The 21989-nt window shown below is 39.5% G+C and overlaps 1 protein-coding gene across 2 annotated transcripts in view; it reads left to right on the forward strand.

Annotated features, from left to right (window-relative positions):
- Positions 1 to 15977, forward strand: part of Aass (aminoadipate-semialdehyde synthase) — an 85313-nt gene extending 69336 nt beyond the window's left edge. For both annotated transcript variants that reach the window (XM_008828874.3, XM_017797100.2), the window contains 9 exons: positions 611 to 721; positions 816 to 924; positions 2084 to 2224; positions 8354 to 8521; positions 10404 to 10499; positions 12218 to 12333; positions 13129 to 13217; positions 13852 to 14028; positions 15584 to 15977. In XM_008828874.3, coding sequence (XP_008827096.1) covers positions 611 to 721; positions 816 to 924; positions 2084 to 2224; positions 8354 to 8521; positions 10404 to 10499; positions 12218 to 12333; positions 13129 to 13217; positions 13852 to 14028; positions 15584 to 15702 — 1126 coding nt within the window. In that variant the 3' untranslated portion in view covers positions 15703 to 15977. The remainder of the gene's footprint in view (positions 1 to 610; positions 722 to 815; positions 925 to 2083; positions 2225 to 8353; positions 8522 to 10403; positions 10500 to 12217; positions 12334 to 13128; positions 13218 to 13851; positions 14029 to 15583) is intronic.
- The last annotated feature ends 6012 nt before the right edge of the window (positions 15978 to 21989 follow it).

Below are 21989 nucleotides of genomic sequence, written 5' to 3' on the forward strand. Positions count from 1 at the left end.
GACAAAACTCCTTGGAGGAAGATGACTTTGGGAGAACTTTTTAAGGAATGATGTGACTGGGGTGGGGTTGATAAGTATGACAGGCATTCCAGATGGAAGGAACAGTCAGGACAGAGCTGGAATGGAGAAAGGAAAGGCTTTGAGCAGAGAATTCATGGGCTTCTTTGATCCCTCGTAGGTTTATGAACATACCGAAGCAAAGAGACGGAGAGCCAGTGAGATGGCTCAGTCCATAAGGGTGCTTGCTACCAAACCTAACGATGTGAGCTTGATTTTCTGAGACCCTGTTGTAGAAGGAGAGAACTGGTGCCTGCTGGTTGTTCTCAGACTTTCATGTGTGTGCTTGACATGTGCTGTGTGACACATCCCCATAAATAAATAAATGAGTATAAAAAAATTAAAAAGAAAAATTAAAAAAGATGGAACGTATTAGTGAGGGCCATTGTGTGACAGGTGGGATGAATTTGTTCTGCAGTTCACAAGGAGTCCTTGATCATTTCTGAGAATTTTTTAATTTGGGTAGTTCTTTAGGACTGAGGATAGTTCTTTCAAGTATGTGGAAGGGAAGTTTGGAACCCAAATTTTTAATAATTTCTATCTCTGTTTTAAGCTTGTTGCCTTATGTGTTGCATCCTGTTGTGGCCAAGACATGCATTGCAAACAAAGTTAACATGGTCACTGCAAGCTACATCACACCGGCGCTGAAGGAATTAGAAAAGAGGTAAGTCTTCGTCATTTCTAATCAAACAAGTGCCTCCACAGCATTGTGTCTCTTTTATATCTAACGTTCATTTTCTTCTTCCCCCCTGTGACAGTGTGGAAGATGCTGGCATCACAGTCATTGGTGAATTAGGATTAGACCCCGGTCTTGATCACATGTTGGCAATGGACACAATTGATAAGGCAAAAGAAACAGGAGCCACAGTGAGCACAGTGCATATGCAAAATTCTATCACAAAAGCATTAAAGGATCTAGACCCTTGACCTTCCTTTGACTTTGATTAGTGATGTTTCATCCTTTGACTAGGAATTGTAAAAAATGCGTGTAACTGCTGATACATCTGTAGAGTAAAACAATAACTAATTTTTAGAGAAATAGATGCAATATTAAACAATTTTCTTGTTTAATATTTTTGTCTTGGAGATTCTTTAATAAGGTTTTATATTTAAAACTGAGAAAACCATCTTTGGAATCTCAATCTGTTGGTAAATGAAGCATTTACACATGACAAAGAATTATTGGATATATAAATGTGATCATTCAAATGAAATGATTTATTTTTTTGTATATATACACAGTCACATGTATATATTTAAATTAAAAAGTCAGTACCTACTGACCAAGCAAAGAACTAATAGTTGAATTTTAAAAATTGTAGGGGCTGGAGAGATGGCTCAGCGGTTAAGAGCACTGACTGCTCTTGCAGAGGACCCGGGTTTGATTCCCAGCACCCACATGGCAGCTACGAACCGTCCTTAACTCCAGTTCCAGGGGAATCCGAAGCCTCTTCTGACCTTTGCGGCACTGAGTGACACAGGTGCACTCACATACATGCAGGCAATACACTCATACACATAAAACTAAAATAATAAAATACTTTTTAAAAATGTATTTATGATTTTTATTTTTTTGTGTATGAGTGTATTGCCTGCATGTATGTGAGTGCTCCCATGTAGTGCAATGCCCGCAGAGATCAGAGGAGGTCTTTGGATTCCCCTGGAACTGGAGTTATGGATGGCTGTTAGCTACAGGGTGGCTGCTAGGAACTGAACTTAAAAGTCCACTACAGAGACGCTGGTGCTCTTAACCACCGAGCCATCTCTCCAGCCCATGCATTTTTAACTGAATGAAATGTTAGCTACTCTCTCTAGTAGATTTTTTTTCTTTTATATTTAAAATGTAATAGAGTTAATCAGTATTTGGCTTTGAGGATGTTTATTGGATTTGAAGGCCTCAATCGTTTAAAAAAATTAAAAAATGAAAGAATATTTACCCTTTCATGCCATTGACCTCAGTTTATAATGTGTATAACTGTCCTTCCTAGCATTATCAATTCTTTGTAATTTGTTCTTTAATCTACAGATCGAGTCTTACATTTCCTACTGTGGCGGGCTTCCAGCCCCTGAACATTCAGACAATCCTTTGCGATATAAATTCAGCTGGAGTCCAGTGGGAGTCTTGATGAACATAATGCAGCCTGCCACCTATTTGCTCAATGGAAAGGTAAAGTAGCATCCCAGAAGCCTTAGACACACACACCTGCAGCCACTGCTGATAGCACGACCCTCTGACGGTGGTCATGCTGCCTGCTCTCCCTTGTCTCTTCCAGTGTTTTCCACTGTGTAGTTTCAGTCCTGTTTGGTGAGGTCTCCTTGCTGTTTCCAGCAAGTCCTGTGCTCATTCTTCCGTCTGCCTTCTAGGTTGTTTCTGAAAATGCGCTTCTCTCCTTTCCTGCCTACATCATGCTGCTTATCTTCCAAGCAATTTCAGAATGACACATACAGAGTTAGATTTTGGACTAGGCACCAAAGGATGTCATACTAACAGATTGACATCCCTAAAAAGAGAATTCACAACTAGACACGGTTGGCGCTCTGCATGGAAGGTTTGGTTTGTCAGAGAAAATTTAACATTTCTTCCCCATATGCTGTGCAACAGAACATAGAGCTCTGAGAGTTTAATATTATATTCATCATTTTATAATTAAGAAACTAAGGCATGGGGAAGATGGCCAGGGCCATCATTTGGGACTCAAACCTGGCTTCAATTAAAAGCTTTTACAAAATTCTTTTAAACATTTATTTACTTATTTGTTTATTGTGTGTGTGTGTGTGTGTGTGTGTGTGTGTGTGTGTGTACATCCCAAACCATGCCCATGCATATGGAGCACATGTGGAGGTCAGAGCACAACTGTGGATGCATGTTCTCTCTTTCCACCACATACATTCTGATGATCAATCTCAGGCCATCAGGCTTGGAGGCAAGTGCCCTTACCTGCTGAGCCATGTTGGTGGCCCCTCCAAAGCTATGTTTTCCCCAGGTTGCTTCATGCTAGGGTGGTTAGAAACTGGAATAAATAACTATAATAACTATAATCCAAATGGAAGAATATCCAAAGTGTACTGGTACCATCAATACAGACCAGAGTGCCACAGCAATGCAGATTAGAGTGCAGTTGCCTTGGCCTGGGTGAAGAGACTGAGGATGGGACATGATTGGAGTAGAATAGGGAAGAGGATGTGCTCAGCTTTGTGGGATGGGAAGCTGCCATTCGGGCAGGGACACTGCCACTCATGATAGAGCAAGGTTATAAGAGGGAAGACAGGTGTAGTGAGCCAGATAATGCAGCCACAGTTAGAGACTGCAAATGGCAAAGCCAGCATCCAAATTATACCTGTTTCACTTTATAGTTTATGCCTTTAACTGTGAGGAAAGACTTCCTAATGGGAGGATAGTGTGTCAAAACTTAGGGCTCTTCTTTGAAATGTGTGTCCTAGGCATCTCTCTTACCTTATCCCAGTCCTGACCCTGCAGGAAAGGATGAGTAAGACATACATTAGAAAGACTTTTCTAATATTCATAATATAAAATGTTTTTATATCTGTGGCTCCAAATATATGCACACATATACAACGTAACACTTCAGTGCAGGAATATATTGTGTAATGATCATATCAGGGTAATTAGCAAATCAATTATCTCAGACAGTTATCGTTTCTTTGTAGTAAGACAATCTGAAATTCTTCTTTCTAGCTAATATGTAGGTAGAGGGGGATGAGGAAAGATTAGGGGGGTATAAAATTACTGCTAAGTTAGATAGGAGGAATGAGTTTGTGATGCACAGGGCAACTATAGTTAGCAATCATGAAGTGTATTTGAAAGATTTTTCTAAGAAACAAGATGAATGTTCCTGTCAGTCACATCCATTCATGCCTATGATAGTCAGCACCATTTATAGACCTGTCTACCCATTCAATCATGAGGGGAGCTTAAAAGTAGGAATACCCGAGCCTCATTCCCAAAGATTTTAATTTGCTAGACTTTGTAGATTTTTCAAATCTCCCCAAGTGATCTTAACATGCAGCTGAACTTGAGAAAAAGGTTTTAGTGGTGAGAGAGCCACAGGTGAGTGCAAGCATTACTAAGCAAGAAGGACGCTGGAATGATACTTTGCCTGTTTCCGGATGAGAAGTGGGGACCCCTGAGTCTGCTGGCATCCTTCCCAGTGTCATGAAGGCCAGGCAAGTGTGAGGTCCACATTCTACCTTGTTCTGCAGTTCTATGAATCATGAAGACTTGGGCCAGAATCTCAGTGTGATGTTATACTGAGCACACAATCCTTTAACATGCTGATCTTGGGGCTGGAGAGATAGCACAGCGGTTAAGAACACTGACTGTTCTTACAGAAGACCCGGGTTTGAATCTCAACGCCCACATGGCAGCTAAAAAATGTCCATAACTCCAGTCCTAGGGGATCTGACAGTCCCTTCTGCCCTCCGTGGGCATTGCACGACATGGGTGCACCTACCTACATGCAGACAATACACGTATACATGTAAAATAATAATAATAAAAAACAAACAAATAAAAACCAAACAAAAAAAACATGCTGATCCTGTCTCCTGTTGCCTGTCAATCGCCCCCTCCACCTGACATGGGTGCACCTACCTACATGCAGACAATACACGCATACATGTAAAATAATAATAATAAAAAACAAACAAAAACCAAACAAAAAAACATGCTGATCCTGTCTCCTGTTGCCTGTCAATCGCCCCCTCCACCTTTTGTAGTCTCTGGCTAGAAGGAGACGGGTCTATATTTGCTCTACACTAATACGTAAAGGCTGAAAAGTGCTCACTTCAGTTTGGCAAGATGCTTTTTGTTGAGGAGGGCATATGAGTGATGAGGAAGGCAGGAATGGCAGAGCCAGTATAGTGCTCCTAGGGGCAGAGCAAGGCATTGGACGCCGTTGGCCTGTCTTTGTGCTTTAGTTCTGTCACCACTGGCTGGGTGAATATCAGACTCCTTGTTTGAGAAGTACGATAAGAATACTGACTTAGCAGAGTTCTTGTAGTGTGAATTGTTGAACTCATGTACATTGTAATCTGTCCAAAGCAGACTTATGCATTCCATAAGTCTTTAGTAAATATTAGCTACAGAAAGAAATTTGTGCTCTCGGGAGCTCAGAAAAAGCAACAGGTTATTTTCTGGCAGAAGAATTAGATCTGTTGAATTTGAAGCTCTCCCCCCTCCTCCGGTCCCCGGCTTTCACCCTGAATTCGCTTTCTAAAACGAAGGGCTTTCTTGCTTTTTCTTGACACTGGAAGATTTGACGAGAAAACACAACGCTTATCTTTTCTTTGCTAAAATGATACTTTCTTCAAGGTCTTGCTCAGAATTCCTCTCAGAGATGAGAGTTTCCTGACCACTCCAGCCTCTGTTTACTGTTCTTTTGTCTGAACTCAGAGTGTCTGACACTTAGATTCTTGGATTGTTTGTGTCTAAGAATTTTCTGGGAAATATAATTCACTCTGTAATTCAAGTCTCTCAGTCTGGCTGGAAACCTTGATTGTTAAACTTCTTAAATCCTCTCTGAGATTCTTGTTCTTCTGTCCTCACTGCCATCATCCCCTTCTGTCACTGTCACCCTCAGACACAGAGCAAGCCTTAAGTAAGTCACAGATTATAATGAGGGAGACAGGTGACCTCTCTACTTCAGCTTCAAGTTGAAGACTTAAACTTTTCTAGCAATTAGAAAGCAGTCTCCAAGTTAGAACACATCTCATTGTTGTACATTCTTGTGGGGAGTTCTAGTCACTAGTACTCTTAAGAGGTCCGGGTGATACAGGAGAAAGAACACAGGCATCGGGCCAGGTAGACAGGCTCAAATGTGCCTCTGTGTGACTCTCACATCCTGTTTATACCCCTGAAAAGTGTGTTATTGCATAAATGTAAACACATAAGGTGCATGGAAGACTGGAGGTCCTGGATAAGTGACACCTTGTATATTTACCATGTTAAATTCCACAGTACTTTAGTGATTAAGCTTATTTTGAGTATTTGAGTATTTGTTCTCAGATATAAGACTATGAGTGTCATTAGGTGGGTGATGCGTGTGTGTGTGTGAAAAAGAATTGGCATTAGAGAAGCCCTCGACAGGTCTGGGATATGAGCACCATCCCAACAGAAAGCGATGCATAATCTCTGCAAACTGGATAAGTGCATTTTTCTGTCTTCATTCATGTTGTTAAAATATTGAGCAAAATATTTTATTATTTATTTATTTTATTAATATCTAGGACTTAGATTTGAACCAGTGGCACTAGAAATACAATGCCAAATTGATAGCAAATGATAAGGACTGCCCACCCACCCTGGTAGCTTTGCATCAGGTCGATTAGCTATCGCTTTCTCTAAATGAATCCCTGCCAGTTTCAGTTACTTGATTTTATTCACAAGAATTACAGGGAACCAGATGATTTATTTCTGCTTGATAATTTCTATTTTTCTTTTTTTTCCTTTTTTTCTTTTTCTTTTGTTCTGAGACAAGTGTCATTTTGTAGTCTAGGCTGGCCTTGATCTTTTGGCAATCTGCTTGTCTTAGCCTCTCAAGCACTGTGATTACAGGTGTGTATAACCATGCCAGGCATGAATTTGTCTTTAAAACATTTCCTGAACTTCAGATAAAGCAGTAGAGCTTTAGAATTGCTATAGGTTATGGAGGTGAGATAGGTTCAGAGACCCAGCATGTGGCTTCATTATTAGATTGTTTTCAAAACCCAGAAACCTATTAGAAGAAATTTGTTTTTAAAAATTAGTACAGTGCTGCTGACTGAAGAGATGGACCAGCAGTTAAGAGCACTGGCTGCTCTTCCAGGAGACCCAGGTTCAGTTCTCAGCATCCACATAGTAGCCAAGAACCAGCTAACAACTGCCTGTATCTACAGTTCTGATGCCCTCTTCTGGCCTCTGTGGGCATTGCATACATGTGATGCACTTAAACACATGCAGACAAAACATTCATGTACATAACATAAAATATTAAAAATTTAAAATAAAAAGTGAATTAGTACAAAATGGTGCAATCCGGAAGGACTTATGAGAAATTAGATGGAAAACATTCCTCACGTTCTTTGACTTGTCCCTGTTGGGTTTCAAGATGGTGCTCTGCAAATGAGCCTTCCAGTTGAGAAGACTTTACCTACCCCTTGCTCAGTGGCAGTCAATGTAGCCCTTTCCTCCTGGGGCCTCAGCCATGTATAAATTGGTTTCCATTTTCTCTCTCACACCTAGGCACAGATGAGCCCCTCTGTAAATATATTCTGGGCACGACTGTGTTCAACCAGAGGCTTCTTTGGAAGACTTTCTCTGAACCCTGACAGCTCCCTCTTGCAGTGTTCTCCTGTGTAGCTTTAGAGATGTGGTAAAATTGTTTCTAGCAGGGCAAAGTCCATCCCTCCCAGCAGTCTCAGCCCTAATTTTATCATTCCAGAATGTTTTTCATTATCTCAAGGACAGCCACAAACTTCCAGCACTAAAAACAAATTTAATCCTTTAGTTAAAGTTAAACACCAAACTGTGTCTCTGCATTTTGAATGAGTGTTGGGGGAGGGGAAGAAGGCTTTTTGGGAATCAATGGTTTAGCTTCTTACCAGCAGTAAGGTTTATTTAAGCATCATTGTATAGCCATGGCTTTTTTTCCCCAAAGGGAAGACTTCCTTCTGCTCCCTCTTCAGCACTCCCCAACACACACTTCAAGTTTTATACAGTTTCTGGTGGTTGCTAAACATCTAGTAAATGTTCTTCCAATGACTGAAGAGTGAACAGAGGCATGAATTACATCTCATTCACTGCTTTTCTTATTCCTTCTACAATTAGTGTAATCTCTGGCACATATGTAGTAGGTACTCAATCACTCAACAAACTCTACTTGTTTGAGTGAAATGTTCAAAACTAGTGCCAATGTGACATTCAGAAGAGATGTGAGAGTAAGGAAAGAGAATCTTGTCACTGTCACTCCAGCACACACACCAAGAGAATCTGTTGCTTTTAGCACCTTTAAAAAAGAAAAAGCAAACTAACAGCACATGCCACAATTTTAACCAGGAGCAAGAGCAAATTGAAAACGAGACTTTTGTTTACCAAAATTTATTAGGACATGAACGTCTGGGAAAAAAAGCCTTGCAAATTATTATCATAAGTGTAACATTGCAAGCTTGACCAAAGCTGAATGCAGTAGTTTCATTATGTTTTCAAAGCTCTGTTAGTTTCTGTTGTACAGTCAGTGCAGATAAAGCCAGAGGGAACAAGCTGCTGTGACTCCACAGTTGCCTTTCCAATGTTCCTCAGGTTGTGAATGTGGCAGGGGGCATCTCCTTTCTCGATGCAGTCACGTCCATGGACTACTTCCCAGGCCTGAACTTGGAAGGCTATCCTAACAGAGACAGTACCAGATACGCTGAGATTTATGGGATTCCATCTGCCCACACTTTGTTGCGGGGGACATTGAGATACAAGGTAAGTGGTTATATTTTAAATGCATTACTATTTCTTCTATAAATAGTGTATATGCTTAATTGTTTAATAATCAAAACAGCTAAGGTTATTAATCTGAGTTGCAATCTATTTTTCTCAGAAGTTTTATTCATTTTTTAAAATTAAGTTAGTTCTTTGACAATTTTATATGTGTATATAATGCATTCTGGTTATGCTCTTCCACATAGCCCCTCTGATCCATAATTCCTTACTCCTACCAGCCCTACCTCCTCCTTATCTGTCCCTTTCTCATATTCATTATGTGGTTTTGTTGTATGACCCATTTGGTTTAGTCAGAGCCATCTGTGTAACCATTAGATTGGGACAATTCTTTGGAACCTGGCAGGGTCACTAGTGGGTATATAACCATTGGGGATAACTCCCCTTTTCCCTGAATCTATCCATAGAAAATAGACAGTGAGGAATGGTGTTCCCTGAGTCCCTCCTCCAACCAGGCCCATCCTGGTCGCTGACAGGCCTATTCTTGCGTAGGCCTAGTGCAGTCATTTATTTATAGTTTTTGTGATTGCAATGGCTTTGTTGCATCTAGAAGATGGCATTTCAAAGCCTGCTTTTGTGTCTTCTGTTCTTTCCACCTTCTTCAGCAGTGTTTCCTGAGCCTTAGAGGAATGGAAGAAAGGTCTTGTTTAGGGCTGAGCACTGAATTGTTACTTATTCTAAGCACCTTGTACAGTCATAAGACTCTGCCTTCATAACAATTCACTGGTCAGAAATCTTTCCATTGATGTGTTAGGAGATTCAACTCAAAATAGCAGAAGAGAATTTATTGACTCATTAGGGGTTGGGGCAGGTGGGAGGCTAACTTCAGGTATCACTGGATTTGGGGATTCATTTTCTCTGCTTTGTAAGAGTCACTGCAGTCTCAAGCTCCACGTAGTCCCTGACTGGTGCCACCCTCCTGTTACGGCCCATTAGGTTCAAATCCATTGGGAATGACAGGCTGTATCTTTCTCTAATAGCTAAACGTGTAAGTTTTGTCTTGTTAGCTGGGATTTATACCTGAGGTTAGTGGCCTTTGTTTTGTCTACAGAGCTTGGTATGAGGTCATAGTATCATCTGAAACATATGAGCTGAGGCTGGGGAAAGGGTTAGGATTAGGAGGACTTCCCCAAAGCAATTCTGAAATGCTTTTCTAACCACAAAATGGAGACTTCACTCTAGGAGCCCAAATAAAAATGTCTAGTACATATTTATTATCATATATGAGAAATTATAAGTATGATCAAACTCAGAAACCAGTGTAACAGAGTCCTAACATAGCAGCCTACATTTCCTTCCCCCTATGTATCCTACACACCTGGATTGTCACTAGTAGAATGGATTCCCTGTTGTTGGGATGTAGATTATCACTGTAAGTTCCTCTTTCTGTCATAAGAAAGAGCAAAATAGGTATAGAGAAGTTGACAGAGTGCTTACCTAGCATGCACAAGGTCCTGGATGGGATCCCTAGCACTGCAAAAAAAAAAACAAAACAAAACAAAAAACAAAAAAAAGGAGAGAAAGAATAAATCTGACTGCTCTGTTAAGTAATGTTCTGCTGAACTGCATTATATAACACATTTTGCAGCCAGAAAATACAACATACATGATACTTAGAAAAAGAAAAAAGATCCATTTTGAAAAGTCATCCGTGTAAATCAGTTGAATTGTTATGACACTGTTAACCTTGGTCCATGCTGGGAGGTGGGAGAATCCATACCAGCAGTGAAAATTATTTCCAAAATTAGTTATAAAGATAGTTATAAAACTAGATCTCTCACTTTTTTTTTTAAAAAAAAAAGGAAGCTAAAATTTTTTCTTTGGAGGGAGATTTTCATATGCTATTTATTAATTCTTGCTTCAGGGATATTCCAAAGCTTTGAATGGATTTGTAAAACTGGGTCTTATCAACAGAGAAGCATACCCTGCCCTTCGACCAGAGGCCAATCCTCTCACCTGGGTAAGTCACTCCAAAACTCCCAGTTGTCTGATGAACACAGCACCTTCTGAAATGATCAGGTGTGAGCTCTGCTTTGGGCCAGCAAAAGGATCCTTTCTGTGGGTGATGTAGGATGGTGAGTGTGAATGGAAAGTCTCCTTCCCTTCACCATTTTAGGAGGATGGAGAAGTGGCAGGCTGACACACCTGGCCTGTCCCCTGTGCTTGCAGCACATGATCATTCCCTAACCCCTGGAAGAAGATGCTCTTATTCTTTGTTTTGGACTGTGGAATCTTCTAGTTGTGTAAGTGGTGATAGGGACTCTCTGTGTGATAATTGGGAAGATTCTGGTGTGATCTTGCCAATCCTCTCTCTCTCTCATTTGGCCATTTATGATCATGAGTAGCAATCTTCAGTTACAAAGTATTTGGGCATTTCTGTGCTAAACCAAAATACTAGAATCTCAGAATTCGAAGGGACTTTAGGGTTTATAACTGAATGCCAATTTTAGCTCCCACTAACTGCCAAACTTACCTGTCCTTCATTTAGCTTATACTAACCAATGTGCCTATATTTCAACAAAATCCCAGAAATTCATCACTGGGGGAAAAGAAATTACATTTTAAAAAATATTTTATTTATTGTTTTTATTTTATGTGTATGAATGTATTGGCTGCATGTATGTGAGTCTGCCCAATGTCGTGCAATGCTACAGAGATCAGAATCCAGGGGCTTCAGATTCCCCTGGAACTGGAGTTAAGGATGGTTTGTAGCTGCCATGTGGGTGCTGGGAATTGAACCCAGGCCCTCTGCCAGAGCAGTCAGTGCTCTTAACCACTGAGCAATCTCTCCAGTCCCAAGAAATTACATTTTAAACTCAACTTTCTGTATATCTGTGAGCCTTTCAGATCCAGTGATACCTGCCATGAGTGTACTTGCTGGACAGGAGCAAATAGCTGTAGAATCTGGCATTGAGGGAGCTGGACTGGGAAAATGTGTGTGGGCATTCTTAGGGGTAGTCCTAGGATGTTGGAAATTATGGTCTAGAACTGAATCCACAGACTTTTTTTTGTGCTGCTTCAGATTATAAATATCTTAGGCTTTGTAGGCCAGTCTTTGTAGAACGATTTAGTACTGCCAAAGAGAATACATAAATGCATGAGGATGACTGTTTTCTACGGAACTTTTGTTTTAAAGAACAGGTGATGGGCCACATTGGGCCTGGTTGACTTCTGATCTATAGCCTAGCTTCCTTTGGTGGCCCTGGAAAAAGTTTTGTTCAGAAAGCCGAAAAGGCTGTGGCTACTCTTCAAGTTTGGAAATGTGATTCCCTGCAAAGTCTTTCTCATCTGTTAGAACTACAAAAGAACCCTGGTTGCCATGGGTAACCACAGAAGTAAGCCCCTTCCCCTTTAACCTGCCCCAAATTGACTGCCAGAGCGGGGTGGGGGGAGCGATGCTGAAAACATAGAAAGGCAGAAAGCAGGTTTTTGTCTCCTCTTTTTAGTGTTGAGTTTTTATTGTTAAAATATGCTGGAATCCCATGAATTTATGAATGTATAGATATGCACACATGTATATATATTCATATAGTTATGTATTAATTTTCTCCTTCAATAGTTTCTAACAAATTTTTGTGGTCCACTTAATGTCTGATGTCTTAATAGAATAATTTCTTAGCTAACCAGTGTCTTACTATCTTAGGTATTTAGAATTTTCATGTTTATTTTTCAAACCAGAAACAACTCCTCTGTGACCTAGTTGGTATTTCCCGCTCTTCTTCATGTGATACGCTTAAGGAAGTTGCCCTTATAAAGTTGGGCGGGGACAGTACCCAGCTGGAGGCTGCTGAATGGTAAGCACCCTTCCTTCCACTGAGTGCAAAACATGTTGGACCAAGGATGACATGGACCTTTCAGGTCAAAAAAATATCAAGATACACCAGACATTTTGTGGTTGTCTTTGATTAATTAGATGTTCATTAGCTAATTAGTGCTCATTGGTTGGCCTTTGTAGGGCAGTTAAGAGATATTGTCTTTACATTGAAACAAAAAGTAGATAAAGGAAGAAACTCAATGGCAGTTAGAAACTGGAAAATTCAGCTCCTGAACTAACTAGGATATTTTCCCTTTCCTATAGCAGATTCCCCAGCTACAGTAGGATTTTCATTCATATGACTATTGTGCACTGTACAAATAAGTATCCTTAATGTGGGGTAGCTAATCTGTAGATCAGCTCTTAAATAACTTCATAACACTGGGCGTGGTGGCACGTGCCAGAATTGTGGAGGCAAAGGCAGGTGATTCCCTATGAGATCAAAGCCAGTCTGATCTACATAGTGAGTTCCAGACCTGTTGGGGTTAGAGGGAGACCCTGTCTCAAAAAGACTAAAACAAACAAGCAATCAAAGAAAAACCCTCTGTAACAATAAGCTTGCAACTCATTGTCTCTGCTCTGCTTAGTGATGTAGTGTCTGGGAGAGTGTGGGGGGAGATACTGAAGTTTCCATGACCATAATTTTATAGTTCAGGAGAGTCTTAGAACTTGTGAGTTAGCCCCTTCAAGTTAAGACCAGGAGTCTTCGCTGCTTCCCAGACGACAGCATGTGCAGGCTGTGGTAAACTAACACAGGGCTTCTTGTGCTTTTCAGGCTGGGCTTACTTGGGGATGAGCAAGTCCCTCAGGCAGAGTCCATTGTGGATGCACTCTCTAAGCACTTAGCATCAAAACTTTCCTATGGTAAGGCCATGGTCTTTTCTAAGCACCACTGAAGAAGAATCGTAAGATAGTTTGGCCAGAGGACAAAACTGGAGGGCTCGACCCATGCAGTAAGAAGGGATCAGCTGAGAAGAAGGAAACAACTCTTGGGTAGCTGCTTCGGAGGAAATAATATGAAAATTTTTAGTAAATAATGAATCAGGCACTATGAAAAAGAAAAACATTTTACATTTATTAGATAAATAACAAGGGACTATGTCTATTAGCTTATTTTTGTTTTTTTATGTGGATGAGTGTTTCGCCTATATGTAATTGCACCATGTGAGTGCAATGCCCATGGAAACTGGAGGAAGGCATCTTAACAGCAAGTGCTCTTAATCACTGAGCCATCTCTCTAGCCCCTAAAGGATTATTTTTGGAAGTGTGTGGTTTCTAGAGCAGTGACCTTATGACACCTACCAAGCTATTGATACTAGATAAAGGAACATGAACAGAGTTTTAATTATTTAAGGTTTTCATTTGGTCTTTGGTGTAAAAAGCATCATAGATAATTATTTAGTGGTCATATGTAATTGGATGGGGAGCTTTAGAGAAAGGCAAAGGAGGCAAAATACAATGAGTCATAATGACAACATTTTAAAATGTCTTTCTTAAGGTCCTAAAGAAAAAGATATGATTGTGATGAGAGACAGCTTTGGAATCAGACATTCTTCTGGGCATTTAGAAAATAAAACCATCGATCTCGTAGTTTATGGAGACCACAATGGTTTCTCAGCGATGGCTAAAACTGTGGGGCTGCCCACAGCCATGGCAGCCAAAATGTTGCTTGATGGTAAGTTCTGATCACATCAGAGCCGAGTCTGCTTCCTTTTCACACTCAAGAACTTCAGCACCTGATAGCAAACTTGTGAGTTAGCATGGCTTTATTAAAAGTGAGCCATCTAAGAGTATACCTGACTGGGATTAACCGTATGAGGAAGGAATCAGGTCTCCTGATGTGAGACCTGATTTCTTCCCAGCTCAGTCACAGGACTTCAGAATGATGGGGTAGGGATTGCTCAGAACCTGTGAGCCAGGGTCTTATCTTGAGAGAGGCCATGTCATCACTGACACAGGATGGTGGTATTTCATGAGAAACATAGAAGACCATGGCCACATAGAGGACTCTTCAGGGAATGGTAGATCTTTTCCTTTCCTCCTCATGATTTTGCTCTTCTGGGAATGGTTGCTCTGAATTATCAGAAGAGACTCATTTTTAGATCCTCAGGATTATAGACTGTTTTATTAATCTTTGTATCTTAGCATTTTATCAGCACTGAACAAATATTTCAGACATGAAATAGCTTATTATAAGTTAAACATACACTAGGTGAAGGTGAAGAGCTGAACTACTGAAAAGCATAGTTCAGCAACACAGGAGCCTTTAGATTATCAGCTGTTTAATGGAGTGACTTGATGGTGATAGGCAGCTTGGCTCACTGTTACTGCCCAGCATCATAGCACATTACCATAAGCATATCAGTAGCCTGGGAAATGACCAAATTCTAAGTATAATTTATTCTTAGGGCATATTACATTTCTTTTTTAACAATGTCTCCTACAGCCCCAGCTCTCCTGGAACTCATTATGTAGACCAGGCTGGCCAGGATCTCACAGAGAACCACAGGCCTTTGTCTCTGGAGTGCTGGTATTAAGGGTGCACACTAGCATATGGTTTTTGCACTATTAAAAAGTTAAAAACCATGAAGTCAAACCATATTAAGTTGGGACTTCTGTAAAGGAATTGAAAATTTAGCTCTCCATATTCTCCCTTTATGGTCACACACACACACACACACACACACACACACACACGCAACAGCATTACTTCAGAACAAGTACCTCATTTAGCCTTTGAGAAAGAAGTAGTGGACAACATCAAAGCATGTAGTGTGAAATAATGAGAAAACATATCTAGTGGCATAGTGGCTAATTCAAACCAAACTACTTAACTTAGTTTTTGAGGAAGCAGACTGAAGTAAAGATAGGTTAGGAGTTAGTGTGGCCCTTAAGGAAATGCCCAGACTAGTTTTGGCCATGCTAATGATGGGTACCCAAAATATCACACTGGTCCCTGTTCTTTCTGGTGTAAAGTAGTATAGTTCAATGTATAGATTTGGGTCCCAGAGCCAAACTGTACTTTCCATTCAGGATGAAACCCCTTTTCCTTGCAGAGTATTAACTAAGTAATCGGCGAATAAGGAATGTGTAACAGCCAGGCCTTCAACAATTTACAGACTCTCAGCTTACTGCAGGGGGAGTGGCCTTTTCTGGGAGCATTCTTACTGTGGAAATTATCCTATAACATCACCTTGAAAATGGCAATCACACATTTTTTGTTCTTTCAGGTGAAATTGAAACCAAAGGCCTAATGGGGCCATTTATGAAGGAGATCTATGGACCAATATTGGAGCGAATAAAAGCAGAAGGCATTGTATATACTACACAAAGCACAATTACACTATAAATGTGAATTATATTTGCTTTTGTCTGTCTACCCAGGCAACTTAAATATCAATCTGTGGATGGGAAACATACTTACTAATCTGATACTTTGTAAAGCATAAAGCATGATATGTTTTGAGTACGTAAGTGAATGGTGTTTTTGAAATATAAATCTCTATTTTAATAAAACTTTTGGAGTAGGGGATACCAGTCATTACCAGGGAACTTTAATAAGTCTGCCATGTATTTTTTCGTATGTATGTAAAAGTGACAATGAATCATGCGTTTATTAATTTATTGTGTCTCTTTCTTCTTATAAGAACATATTTTCTTATCATCAGCAAATGCAGTTGTACAATTATAGCCAGAAAAAAAATTATGTAGTTATAGTTTTGTATTTTTCAAGTTGATTCTGCTAGATGCCTTTAGATTGACTTATCTACAAATTTTTGCAAAACTGCTATTCTGTCTTTTTATAAAGCTATGAGTTATTTAGAAAATTATACTCAAAAATCATTTTTATTGAATGTTTAGAAAAGGGGATTGATGAAGTTATGCATAATCCACATGATTTTTTTCATTGGGTAGAAAGAAAATGTTTAACAAATTCTAGCACATTTTTTGATAAAAACCAAAAAAACAAACAAAAAACATGTAACAAACCAGGAACAGAAGGGAATGTCTTTAAAGGGGCAGCAATAGAAAACCTGCAGCTTATATAAACCTTAAGGCAAACACTTGAAGGATTTTTACCTAACACGAAAAAGGAACCAGCAGTGTTGTCATTTGTCAGTCATTCAACCTGTATTGGCCAGTCTAGCCAGGGCAGTTGGGCAAAAGAACAAGAGATGCCCACAAGGTAAAGGAGGAAGTTAAACTCTATTTGCCTAAATATCTAATGAAAACCCCTAGAAAATCCATTGACAGTCAACATTAGACAAAAGGAACATTAGATTTAATCAATGACTTCAGCAAAATTTCAGATGCAGGAAGAGAATGCAGAAATTGCCTTTCTGTAAAGTACCAATGAATGAACCAAAAGGGATTTTGGAAAACCGATTTTCAACGTCATCAAAAAGGATAAAAAAGTAACATGATTGAGAAGCTATAAGTGATGCTCATATTGGTGGTTCATTGATTTTTAAAAATGTGATAAGGCAGTTCAATGAAGAAAAATAAAACTTTTTCATCAAATGGTAATTGAAAACATGGATATCCAGAAACAAACAGTGAAGCTGGAGCCTATCATGCCACGTGTAAGAATTAAATAAAGATGTACTTAAGGGAATGGAGAGATGGATGGCTCAGCAGTTAAGAACACTGACTGTTCTTGCAGAAGACCTGGGTTCAAATCCCAGCACCCACATGGCAGCTAACAACTGTCAGTAACTCCAGTTCCAGGGGATCTGACGGCCTCTTCTATTCTCCATGGGCACTGCACGGCACGTGTGCACTTACCTACATGCAGGCAATATACACATACACATGAAAAAATAAACAGATAAATAAAATATAAAAAAAAGATGAACTTAAGATCTGAATATTAGAGCTAGTGTCATTCAAGTCTTAGAAGACAACATAGGCATAAAACTTATGTGTTTGGATTAGGCAATGGTGTATTAAATAATTGAAAGAAAAATCACAAGCAACAGAAGAAAGAAAACTGGACATAATAAAAATTAAGAACTTCCAGGTTTCTAAGGAAACTGCCAAGAAAGGAAAAAAGCAAATAACCCCACTCCCTAGCAGCCCATAGACTCAGAAAGTATTTGTAAGTCATATATTAAGGGAGGAACATGTAAGTAGGATATATAAAGAGCTGTTATCACTCAGAAAGACAGCTCAATTTTAATAATAATTTTTTAAAATGGATGGAAATTTGGAATTTACAGTTCTTTAAAGAAGATATACAAAAGGCCAATTAGTGAAAATTAATTCTCAATGAGATACCACTTTATACCCACTAGAATGGCAGTAGTAAAAAAAAGATAAGATCAAATGTTGATATGGACACAAAGTCATTGGAACTCTTAAGCACTGTTGAAGGATAAATAAGAGCAATGAAAACATGTCTATACAAAAACCAGTGCACAAATGTTTGTAGTAGCACTACAATAGGCCATCATTAATAAATGAATAGGTTGGGGCTGGAGAGATGGCTCAGTGGTTAAGAACACTGACTGTTCTTGCATAAGACCCGGGTTTGAATCCCAGCACCCACATGGCAGCTAACAACTATATGTAACTCCAGTTCTAGGGGATCTGACAGCCTCTTCTGTCCTCCGCAGGCATTGAATGGCACAGGTGCACTTGCCTGCATGCAGGCATAACATTCATACACATAAAATAAAAATTATAAAATATTTTTTAAATGAATAGATCAAATGTGGTTTAACCATACCATGGAATATTGCCCAGTAATAAGAAAGAAATGAAGTATGGTTACAATATGGATGAACATGGAGAGCATGCTAAGTGACAGAAAACAACATTTATTGTACAGTTTTGTTTATGTGACAATCAGATAAAAAACCCATCTATCTATAAATGAAGACTAGTGGTCACCTAGTGCTGGGTGAACTGGGAGGGAAATGGAATGGCTGCTATGATACTAACAAACATTTTAGGATAATGAAAATGTTGCAGGATTGTGGTAACAGTGGCACAACTCTGAATATACTAAAAACCACTGAACTGTAGACTTTGAGTATATCAACTGTGTGATACATAAATTATATTTCTAATTTTTATAAAAGGATTACATTTCAAATACACTTTGTTCATCTCCTGGAATGTGAAACTAATTCCTCCTTTGAAATAAGCTGGTGTAATGCACGAGGTATATGGCAAGTAAACAGCTTGTGCTATTTGGAAAGGATCAAAGTGGATTAAGTTCCAGTCCCACTTGCCACAAATACTTCATGAACGACTAATGTGTGTTGTGGTGATAGAGAAGGAAGTTCCAATAAGCTTGACTAAAGCTACATGTGGTAGACTCTGCTGGTTCAGTACAAAGCTTTCCTGGAGAGTTTTCAGCAGTAAAGGGGGCAGTGGAGGGGTGTAGGTACCAGTGCAGGAGTTCTAAGCATATAGCTCTTCCAGGGACAAAGATTTTTTTTTTCTGTAAAGAACTAGATAATAAACATTTTAGGACTTGCAGGTGAAAGGTGTCACAGCTGATAATTTCTGCTTTCTGATGTAGAAAAACCATAGACAATGAATAAGCATAACTGTCCCTATATAACTTTATTTGGAAAAAAAATCCCATGATTGGCACACTTTACTCTCAAACCAAGTGTACATTCTTAGTTTAATTTTTCTGGTCAACTTACTGTTCACATCTCCCATATTTATATGTCCTTTGCCCTCTTCCAGATAACACCAATAAAGTATCTGTATTGCCCAATATTCTTTGTTTTAGACTCATGAGACACTGTTAATGGTTCTGTGAATAGTACCTATTTCTTTCTGCACAAAATATGGATAACAGTGACTCACATGGTGGTTATGAAGGCTAAAGAAATAATGTAAGAAAATGCCTATTGCATAGTAGATGCTCAAAAACATTGATGTTCTCTTCTCCTTTGCAAAAACTCTTTTATACTTGAAGTTTATGGTTTTAGCTCTGAGACTTTATTGAGTCCTTTGGAAAGCTGATCCATCCACCTTTGGAAGATGCCTCCAAGATTCTTGCTTTTCAAACAAGACATGCCTATCTATTCCATGATGAGGAATTTAAAGCGGTTGTAGAGGCACAATAATTGGTCAGTTCTCTAATTCTGTAGATGAGAAAATGTAACTTACAAAGTTAAATCATAGCCTATGATGACAAAACTTCATATGAAATTTGACTATTATTTGAAGACACCCAAAATATGTGACACACTTACTTCAGCAGCTGTCTAATTTACAAAGAATATCTTAGGGTTAGTGAGTTATTAGGGTCATCACTAGGACACATGCTGTCTTTGCATGTGTATGTGTGGGTGGCATGTGTGTATTCATGCTCACATGTGTGTGGACATGTGTGTGCAGGTGCTTATACATACATGTGCATGTGGAAGCCAGAAGTTGATGTTGGGCATCTTCCTCAATTGCCCTCCATCTTATATATTGAGGTAGAATCTCTTACTTGAACCTAGAGCTTGCTCATTAGTCTAGTCTAGCCAGCTGACTTGCTCTATGCATCTCCTACCTCTGCCTCCTGCATGCTGGGATTACAGGTGGGCCAGCAGGCCTGCCTGACTTCTACATGAGTGCTGGGGATTTGAACTCTAGTCCTCACACTTGCATGGCAAGCACTTTTCCCATGGAGCCATTCCTCCATCTCCAACATGGAATCCTTTGTGAGACAGAGAAAATCATTCCTTCTGTAAGATTCCTGTCACAAAATGTTATCAAATAGATACTTGATGAGAATAAAACATTTTGTGTCCTTACGATGGAAATATAGATATATCTCCTATGTCTATGATAGGATTTTTTCTCCCTTAGTATAATTTAAAAAAGCATACAATAATATTTCTGTAGAGTGGCTTACATTTGTTGCTTGTTTTCAGTATAATTCCATTTATCCAACCCGAATTGAGAAAAGCTGACTGTTTTGGAGCAGTCAGTGCTAATAACTGAGAACTAATCAAATGTAGCCCCTAAATTTATTTTTTATCATCTGGGTGTTGTGGGCATGCTTTTAATTCTAGAACTTGGGAGGCAGAGGTAAGCAGATCTCTGTGAGATCCAGGCCAATCTGGTCTACATAATAAATTCCAGGACAGCAGGGGTTACAGGAAGACCCTGTCTTAAAAAACAGAAAGCAAAATATATATATATATATATCTTAATAATCTTTCTTGATATAACTAGCAAAAATTGAAAAATGGTGTACTAAGTCCTCAATTGTCATTTAGGAGGTTAAGAGGTGACATCTCTACAACTTAAGTTGTTGCCATGGTAAGATAGCCTTCCAGTTTTGTTGACTGACTGTGTACCACATAACTGGATCACAGATTCCCGTCCCAGCAGGAGAGCCTGGGCAGGTGATGCTGATGCTGTTCTCAATGTACCACATAACTGGATCACAGATTCATAATCCCTGGAATTCCCGTCCCAGCAGGAGAGCCTGGGCAGGTGATGCTGATGCTGTTCTCAAGTGCTGTTGTCAAGCACTAGACAGACACTTAGTTCCAGAATCTGAGTTCGTTTCTTCTGAGCCCAATTCATCATGAAGTTGGCACAGACTAAAACAATTCCCCATGGGAACCAAACACCTCAATAAAGAAAAGACATAAATCTTGTTGAGTTAAAAAACTGTTAGCAAAAGTTATTTATTCTCCTTAGTTTGAAAGAAATACTTAAAAAGAATGAAAAGAAAATGGAGTTGACTTGAAAGAAGAAACACAAAGATACTACAAAACTTAAGAAGACCAAGAGAAAAGGGGAGGACAGCTGCCGCAGGGGCTTGTACCATTGAGACTTTCTGAAAAACATTAAAAATGTCATTTGGCTATCAAAATACTTCTGTTTTTAATCAACCCCCAAGTGTAGTGTCTTAAAATTGATATCAGTCACTGTTTGGCACCTGACTGTGCCATTTGGACCTGACTCTGTAAATGACTCATCTCTGCTCCAGGCAGTGTCACTTGAACTGTGTTCCTGGAGACCAGGAGAATCTACTTCAAGATGTCTTGCTTTCATAACTGGTTAGTTGGTTCTGGCTGTCAGCTGGAAGCTGGGGTTGATCTTCAGGACCTTGGGTTCCTTCCACTTCTGTGTGGGTTTTTCTCACAGCCTGGCGGCACTGTTCCAGAACAGCATCCCAAGAGCATGTGACGGCAGCTGAACTGCATTTTGCTACGTGACTTGGAAGTCACTTAACATTGCTTTCACTCTAGTAACCGTCTGTCCAGATCCAAGGGCCCTTGGTTCCACTGACCAATAGGATGAGTGCCAGAGTCATAGATGTACTAGTGCTAGGCTTTTAGAAAACGGTCTGCCATAAGAAGGTACCACAAAGGGAGAGGTGCATGGAGGTGGATTCTATGAACAGACCCTAAAACCCCAGTGCTCCGTCTTTCCTCTTGGCTTTAACTATTTTGTGAACACTTAGGTGATTCCTTAACTAATTTTGTGTATTCCCTTGGGTCTTCAAGATGGAATACACATAGACAAAATGTGTAATGTTTTATACTTAATGTCTTAAAAACCCAGGGAATGCATAATTTAAACTTCCTCTACTGCTTAAATCAATTATCTGAAATAATAATAGGTGTGGTAACAGCCTTTGCTATTTTAATATTGAGAATCTTAATG

The sequence above is a fragment of the Nannospalax galili genome, unplaced genomic scaffold (assembly GCF_000622305.1).
Source record: "Nannospalax galili isolate Female #2095 unplaced genomic scaffold, S.galili_v1.0 scaffold413, whole genome shotgun sequence".
NCBI lineage: Eukaryota > Metazoa > Chordata > Mammalia > Rodentia > Spalacidae > Nannospalax > Nannospalax galili.